Source organism: Rattus norvegicus, chromosome 8 (genome assembly GCF_021556685.1).
Source record: "Rattus norvegicus strain SHRSP/BbbUtx chromosome 8, alternate assembly SHRSP_T2T, whole genome shotgun sequence".
Taxonomy (NCBI): domain Eukaryota; kingdom Metazoa; phylum Chordata; class Mammalia; order Rodentia; family Muridae; genus Rattus; species Rattus norvegicus.
Genome location: NC_141541.1, coordinates 118,938,734 through 118,947,500, shown reverse-complemented (window position 1 = coordinate 118,947,500; position 8,767 = coordinate 118,938,734). Strand labels below are relative to the sequence as shown.

Genomic DNA, 8,767 nt, shown 5'->3' with positions numbered 1-8,767 from the left:
TCTAGGTTATTTGGTGCTCTTCAGCTTTAAAAACAATCATTTCCACCTACATGAACAGCCTGTAAAGACACAGGGTTTCCGGTAGCAAGGGGGATTGCTGGTACTTGTTCCACACATGATGGCAGCAGGCCGCTGTGTGGGACATCGTTGCAGAACTCACACCGCAGTGAAACCTCACAAGCACATGAGCAGCAGTGGCAGTTGTGTTGTTTCCTCAAATTGACTTTTATTTAAAACTCTGGGTTGGGGGCTGGGGATTTAGCTCAGTGGTAGAGCGCTTGCCTAGGAAGCGCAAGGCCCTGGGTTCGGTCCCCAGCTCCGAAAAAAAGAACCGGAAAAAAAAAAAAAAAAAAACTCTGGGTTGATACTGATTTCTCTTGGGTATTGAAGGTAGTACTCTCCTCATTTCTACTGTTAAAAATTCGGCCATAAATCATGAATTTAATTCTCATGGTCAGCTCTCTCTTCTTTCTGAGTTCATTTAGGTGTTCTTTTATCTTCTGTTTGCCATTCTGGGCTGAATTGTGAGAATTTTTTTTGGGCCCACTGACACTGTCTAGTGTGTGGCCTGCCTTTGTTTGAGCTACAATCAATTCTCCCTGGTAGGAAGTCCCACCTAGTTCTTCTGAGTTGTCCTTGACATTTGCAGTCATGCCCTGCTCAGAAGGAGCTCAGATCCTAGAAGCTCAGATCCTCCGCGTCTGACCGTGCTCCTGTTCTCTGCTATGGCTCCAGTGTGCAGCCCATTGCAGGTCTTCTCTGCTTGTTTCTGGACTCAGAAACTTGGTTCCCTGTTTCTCTTTTATAATAATACACACAAACTCACACCACACACACACACACACACACACACACACACACACACACTCACATATCACACACTCACACCACACACACACACTCACATATCACACAGACACTCACACCACACACACACACTCACATATCACACACACACAGACACACAGACACAGACACACACACACACACACACACACACACACACACACACACAGAGCTGCTGCTTTATCTTGGGGAATTACCCGGAGCTTGGTATTAGTTTAGCCCAGAGTCTCCAGTAGGGTTCTCAGGGAGTGCCTTTAAACCATTGGAGAATCAGTTGACGGCTGCACACCCAGGAGATCAGGGTCTGCTTTCCTTTCTTTACTGTCAACACAAAACGGCAGGTGGTGGAGAATAGACTTGGATGTTGCTGCTGTTAACAGTGTTAACTGTGAGGAGTGCAGTTCTTGGAATTTCAGCTCCAGCGGTGAGCTCTGGTCTGTCAGACTCCCCATTTGACACGTTCTTATCTTGTCCTTTTTACACTGCCACAGCTGTAAATGCGAAAGTTCCCCACTTGGGAAAAGCCTTTCACTCGGGCAAAGCTGGCTTCTTGTCACATCTGTGACTTCATTTTGACCCTTAACCTTTTAGCATTTTTTAAACTCAGTTTACATCCCCATCACAGCACCCCTCCCTCCTCTCTTCCCAGTCCCACCCTTACATATCCCTCCCCCATTGCACTGTCCCCTTGAATACAACCCTACACTGGAACTTCAGTCCCAGCCGGTCTAGGTACATCCTTTTCCACTGAGGCCAAATTAGGCAGTCAAGACAGGAGGAAAGGGATTCAGTGGCAGGGAACAGAGACTGACACAACCCCTTCCCGACTTGTTAGGGACCTACATGAAGACCAAGTTGTACATTTGCTACAAATCTATAGGGGTCTAAGTCCAGCTTCTCATGCTCCCCGGCTGGTGGCCCAGGCTCTGTGAGCCCCTTGGTCCTAGGTTAGTTGACTCTGTAGGTCTGGTTTCTCTTCAGAGTGTATGAATCTTTTACCCTTTAGCATCTTCAGAGGTGATTGTATGTCACTCCATATTTGATTTCTTTTAACAGGAGCCTACCTGATGCATCTTTGCTTATGTGGAGCTTGAGATGTGAAGAGGTCTTGAGTACAGTCCCATCACTTACATGGTTTCCTTTCTTTGTTTCTAGCTCTCCGGGAGATGCTCCGTAACCATACCTTTGTGGGCTGTGTGAATCCTCAGTGGGCCTTGGCACAGCACCAGACCAAGCTCTACCTCCTCAACACTACCAAGCTCAGGTAAATCTACACAGGAAAGCAGTGGAGCCACCGGACGAGCAGTCTCTGGGGAAAGGCACCAATGCTGGGGGGTGGAGGAGCAGGTCAAGTGGCTGGAAAGTGACAGATGTGAGTTCAAATCCAGGGTTGACCATTTCTTATTTACATGATGAGGAATTTCTTTTCTATTCTGTATTTCATGTGTCTAATATATATAGGTTAGTAAGACTCAATTTGACTGGAATTTTGTGGGGATCAGTAACTTGAGAGGAGGCCCAACTCTTGACTCAGCACTCAGTAAACACTGGGTGAAGACCAGATGTTGAGGGCTTCGTGCTGTTAGAGATCTGCTGTCTCATCCGTGCAGCAGAGTTGCAGAAAGGCAGTAGAAAGAAGCCCATGCCTTTCCCTGGCATGGGAATGCAGCACAGGCTTCAGCTCTGACCACCCAAGTCAGTATTGCATAACACAGGAAGGGCAAGCCTAGTGGTGCCATTTACGCTGTTCATTCTTGGGGACTTTAGATCTGTTGCGTCTAGAGTAACTATATCCTCAAATAGGTGATGTGTATGGGACGATGCCACCACCTCGTGTCCACTGTGTGTCATTTACCTACTCTGGGACTTCCAAGTCTTTCTGTGACTGTAGGTGCGTGGTCTTCTCAGTAGAACAGACACTGTACACTGACTGCATGGACGCGGTACATGAGCTACAAGTGTGTTAGCCATCTAAGGTAGCAGCAGCCCGTCCCCAGGCTCTGGAAATTGGGCATGAAGTTGAGTCCCATCGCTCGCTCAGCTTGCTCACTCCTTTTCTCACTTCTGTGACCAAATAAACGACGAGGAGCGACTTAAGGGTGATAAGTCTATCTGGGCTCCATTTCTGAGGCGATGCAGTCTGTCGTGGTAAGACAGGCATTGTGATGAGAGTGCCTCCCGGCTGCTGTGGGGGAGAAGGAGTCAGCTGGGTTCAGGACCTCAGTGGTCCAGAAGTCAGGCCACAGCTAGTTCTGCCCTTACAGCCTTGGTCTGTCAGGCGCCCCCGTGGTGCACCCCAGGGTAGAGTGTTGGCACTGCAGTCACATCCGTGTGCATGAGCTGGGCTCTCGGGAGCTCTTCTCTCCTTTGGCTTTTAGTTCCTAGCAGCCGTGAGTGTGTGACTTGCACGTCTCTAAGCTCACCTGTGTGCATCTTCTTTGATCTCACGGTGGCAGTCAAGGCTAGAACTCAAATTGCAGCTTCTTACTGACGTGACATCCCTAATCTGAAATCCAAAGTGATTTTGTGTAGCAAACACCAGACGACGACAGTACTGGAACTAGAAAACCGTGCACGTCCTCTTTCATGGCTCGTGTCATTTACCTGAGGTTAGCCCTTTCTCATCCCCTCATAACTAGCCTTCTTTGTTGTTCTTTCTACATGCTAAACTGTACCCACACAGACTTTGTTTACATCTTTACACTACAGGCGAGAATTTGCATCTGAGGAAGAACACGTGGTGAACCCTTTTACAGCCCCAGGGAGGAGATGAGCCAGGCTTAGTAATTGAACTTGTCCAGGAAAGATGGCTGCAGAGTCCTGGCAGGAGTCAGCATAGGAGTCCCAGTCCTTAGCCAGGCAGCAGCTCTGTCCCATGCTGCCCTTGCTGCAGTGCCTCGAGCACAGATTCATTTTTCTTAAAGTGTTTCTTTCTTGTTCTCAGTGAAGAACTCTTCTACCAGATACTCATTTACGATTTTGCCAACTTCGGTGTTCTCAGGTTATCGGTAAGTTTCTCTCCTCGCTTTCGAAGCCACACCTGGTCATTTCCCAGAATATGAGTGATACAGTGACATCCTATTTAGCAGAATGGTAACTTCCCAAGGTTTGTCAGGAATAGCTGGACCACATTATTTGCAATGAACTTTCTGTGGTTGAATCTTTTCAGATGAACTTACTTTTATAGCCAGGTCAAATAAATGCTTATTATAGAAGTTACTACATATTTACTCAAAATTAAAAATAGAAATATTCTGTAAAACCATGGCCAGAACAGGGCTGTGGTGTGTGTTTGCTTTCTCTTTATTTGGTGACACGGTCATAGGCAATAGGCAATAGGTAATAGTTCTATCGTGGAACTTTGCTCTGAACCTCTAACAATATTAGCCCATCTGTTCTAAGATGGTTTTAGTGCCTAATTTTAATTTAGCCTTTGGAGGTTTGATTAGGATCGTATTTCACCTTTAGATCACTTTTGAGAAAAGATGTCTTATTAATGTTTTACTTTTTATTAGTACCGTACATGGCAACTTAACAGTTTCCATCCCTTATGTCTATTTCTAGATTATAAATGCACTAACTAAACAGGTCAGCAAAACTGCTAGTTTGGTCAGAGCCTTTGTAGTGTCTTCTGCATAAATGGTCACACTGAGATGAGGCTGTTGCCCCTCTTCACACCTCGTTTGGATGCCTGCCCTTTGTCTTGATGGCTTGCAGTCTGGGGCCAGCTAAAGCGTCAGGAATGGAAACCTGTCTCTTGCTCTGATCCTGGAGGAATGGCTCATACTTTTGTTGTTGAGTTTGCTAGTAGCTGGGAGAGAATTTTGGTGGGTGTTCTTAGGAAGATGGGGAAATCCTTTTTTATTCTTTTTAATTTAGTAATAGACATTGAAATTTTTTTCAAATGCTTTTTCTTCCTCTATAATTTTTAATTTTTAGACTATTTTTTATCCAACTTCCAAAGTCCCCATAGTCTATTTTTTTTTTAATTTTTAGACTATTAATACGGTGAAATACATTGACTGGTTTCTGTGTTTAGTTAAGCCAACTTTGCACTCCTAGTGTACCCCTGCTTAGTTACATGTGTCTGTTCATGAGTGTTACTAGTCTGTCATTTTTGTATTATATTTGTGTCATTTTAGTAGACGATAATGTGGACCTCAGAGGGGTTGTAAGCCCTCCTTTACCATTTCTCTGAAAAAGTTTTACAGGGTTATTATTTACTCATTGTTAGAACAGTCTGGGTGTGAAGGTTTCATGATAGGAAATTTTAATTGAGATTCAAGTTCTTGCTGTGAAAATGTCTTAGTTTGTCTCTTTTGTTCATATGTGGAGGCCAGAGGACAGCGTCAGGCGTTTGTGTATGTGGAGGCCAGAGGACAGTGTCAGGTGTTGTGTGTATGTGGAGGCCAGAGGACAGTGTCAGGTGTTGTGTGTGTGTGTGTGTGTGTGTGTGTGTGTGTGTGTGTGTGTGTGTGTGTGTAGGCCAGAGGACAGTGTCAGGTGTTGTGTGTAGAGGCTGGAGGACAGCGTCAGGCGTTCTTCCCCAAGGACCATCACCTCATCCTTTTTTTGACGTTGTTTTGCTTCTGAGACAGGATGTCTCACTAGGACCTGCAGCTTTCTGAGTAGGCCCAGCTGTCTTTAGATCTCCATCATTTGGGGACAAGTCTCTTAGAGATTCTCTAGAAACCTGTAACTGGTTTCTACTTTAATTCAGTTTAGTTAAAAGATATTCATGAGTGTGTTCACACTTAACTGAGACTTATTTCATGGCCTAAATCATGTGTTTGGTCAGTTTATGTTGTCATCTGAAAAAAATTATATTCTTACCTTGCTAGGACTGTTTATAATGTCACATGCATCACACTCATTGTGGTACTTAACTTGTCACTGTAATGACTTTTTGTCTGCTTGTCCTGTTGTTAAGAATAGGGACACTGAAACCAGCAATGGTGAGTGGCCGCTGCATCTCAGCTGATGCTCTATATCTGAACCGAGTTTGGTCTGACAGGCTCAAGCTTCCCACTGATCCCTCTGATCCTGCTCCTTCCCAGGAACCAGCACCACTCTTTGACCTCGCCATGCTGGCCTTAGATAGTCCTGAAAGTGGCTGGACAGAGGAAGATGGCCCAAAGGAAGGACTTGCAGAATACATTGTTGAGTTTTTGAAGAAGAAAGCCGAGATGCTTGCAGACTATTTCTCTGTGGAAATTGATGAGGTGGGTAGGGTCATTTGGAGTTAATTTTCAGATAAGAGTCAAGTCCCTAGGTTGGGACAAAAAGGCTGGCTTCCCCTCAGAAGCAGCAGCATGTATTTCTCATACATGGTATTTTCTCCATTTCTCGTTTGCACTGGAGATCAGACAGCCATACTGTTGCATCCACCCTGCTGTTCTTGATCCCAGGATGACGGACTCTTGATAGGGAAAGCTGAATCCTTGCAAGACACAGCATGAAAGAAACTCTGAGGCTCCCTCCATTTCCTCCTCTTACCCCCTTGTTCTTTGGGGCTTTCTGTCCTGACATTTGCAAGCAGATGGAGAAGGAAGAGTTGTTCTCAGCCACAGGCTCTTTTTAAATGCTTTCCTGTCAGCTCAGTGTCCATCCGACAGCCTGCAGGACGAGGCGTGGAGAAGCGCCGGAGAAAGGAAACCTGTCAGCCAGTGCCATTATTTCTTACCCTCTTTTCTTGGTCTTTTCCCCACAAACAGGAAGGGAACCTGATTGGATTACCTCTCCTGATTGATAGCTATGTGCCGCCTTTGGAGGGACTGCCTATCTTCATTCTTCGACTGGCCACTGAGGTACACAGCAGCCGGTGCTAAGCGGTGTGTGTGTGTGTGTGTGTGTGTGTGTGTGTGTTACACAGCAGCCAGTGCTAAGCGGTGTGTGTGTGTGTGCGCGCGCGCGCGCCCACGCATACATGTAGTGGAGAGAAAATTCATTTGGAAGGGAAAAGAAAAAACAACCCACAGCGGAGGGCACCACCAACCCATCCCTAGTGATCCCAGCAGCACTTACCAGGCAGATCTTAGTGCCAGAAAAGTCACATTTCTTTTTACCTGTTAAGTCTGTGAACTGTTTAGAAATTAAATGTTAAAGCACTGAATTGAATGTTTGTCTTGTATTGAATTCTGTGGAGCAGGTGAACTGGGATGAAGAAAAGGAGTGTTTCGAAAGTCTCAGTAAAGAATGTGCTGTGTTTTACTCCATTCGGAAGCAATACATACTGGAGGAGTCAGCCCTCTCAGGCCAGCAGGTACTGTGGCAATTATGTACATTGGCTTCCAGAACTGGGACAGGTCTCATGTACTTTAGGATGTGGGGCTTAAATCACGGCTAAAACCTATCAGTTCAGTTTATATTTACAAAGTTCAAACAGCAGCCCTCAACTTTTCTTTTTAAGCCCAGGAATTTTCATATGGTTAACGTTGGCTTTGAACTCCTGCTTCAGCCTCTTGAGTGCTGGGATTATAGCATCCGCACACCCAGCTTTTTATAACGACCAGCTTTTATCATGAACATTGTTTCTTTCCACTGGACTAGAACATAGACTTCCAGAATGATCTGAGAACCTGTCAGATACACAGTGGAGTGTATGATACAAGTGAGGAGGAGATATTAGGCCAGTCTTCTAAGCCACAGCTCTACAGGTACCACTGGTAGCCCTCAAACCCAAGTCTTCACACATTAGGCCAGCCCTCAGTTTACCTGTTTCTCCCTACTTCGAATCTGACCTCTGCCCTCCTTACGAGGAAGATCGTCCGTCTCTCATCCCTGACAGAGAGCCTGTGTTCTGCTGCTTGTCACTATTGTCAGTCCAGTCAGGAAGGAGCCGCAGGAGTTTGTGGTGAAGTCTGTTGACTGACCAGGTCAGTTGGTGTGCTCAGGGCTTTACAGTGGTGAACAGAAATTAGCCCTGGTTCCAGGTGGGGAAGCACACAAAGGGTTCTGAGCTTATTTGATAAGAACCAGAGATGGGGGGCTGGGGATTTAGCTCAGTGGTAGAACGCTTACCTAGGAAGCGCAAGGCCCTGGGTTCGGTCCCCAGCTCCGAAAAAAAAGAACCAAAAAAAAAAAAAAAAAAAAAAAAAAAAAAAAAAGAACCAGAGATGGATGGGAAAGAACATTTTGTGCGTGAGGCATCCAAGACTTACACAGAGGAAGGGTGAGGCAAATTTGCCCTCTATGGAGTGTCAGAACAGAGCTGCTTTAAGACACCCCAGGTTTAGTGTAGAGCTATGATCCAGGAGCCAGGCTCGGAAACATTAGATCCACCCAAGTGGAGAAAAGGTTCGGAGGCCATGCCCGCTCAGTGTGATTGCTTCCTTTGCTTCCTGTCCAACCTTGCTGCTTCTGCTCAGACCTGTGGGATCCCAAGACTGTCCTGCAGAAGCTGCTTCATAAGCTCTGGACAGCACACCCATTACTCACTCTGAGACCTTTCCAGGCCCAGTGCCTGTCTTGTCATTATGTGGGGAGATAAGTGGCATTTCGTATTTTCCAGAGTGACATGCCTGGCTCCCCTTCAAAGCCCTGGAAGTGGACTGTGGAACACATTATCTATAAAGCCTTCCGCTCACACCTTCTGCCTCCGAAGCATTTCACAGAAGATGGCAATGTCCTGCAGCTCGCCAACCTGCCAGATCTGTACAAAGTCTTTGAGCGGTGCTAAATGCAATCATAGCCACCATAGAGAGACTGCATGGCCATCCAAGGTGAAGCAAAGCGTATGGCACTGATCTGGAAGCCACAGAATAGGACACTTGGTTTCTTAGGCTCCAGGGTTTCCAGTGCTCTCTGTTCTTGCTCTGTATCCCAGTATTGGTGCTGCAATTTAATGCATTTCACCTGTGGATTAGCTGCAAATAAACTCACATGTGTTGATGTGATTTTTATATAACCGCACACTGGAAAA

General features: G+C 46.0%; 1 protein-coding gene across 14 annotated transcripts in view; it reads left to right on the top strand.

Moving 5' to 3' along the window:
* Mlh1 (mutL homolog 1) overlaps positions 1-8,767 on the top strand; it is a 37,445-nt gene extending 28,678 nt beyond the window's left edge. For 6 of the 14 annotated variants that reach the window (XR_015627024.1, XR_015627023.1, XR_015627020.1 and 3 more), the window contains 6 exons: positions 2,002-2,110; positions 3,791-3,854; positions 5,904-6,068; positions 6,561-6,653; positions 6,995-7,108; positions 8,357-8,757. Coding sequence is in view for 7 of the 14 variants with exons in the window: in XM_087563902.1 (XP_087420028.1) it covers positions 2,002-2,110; positions 3,791-3,854; positions 5,904-6,068; positions 6,561-6,653; positions 6,995-7,108; positions 8,357-8,524 (713 nt within the window). In the remaining 7 variants the exon portion in view is untranslated. 14 annotated transcript variants of the gene reach the window in all.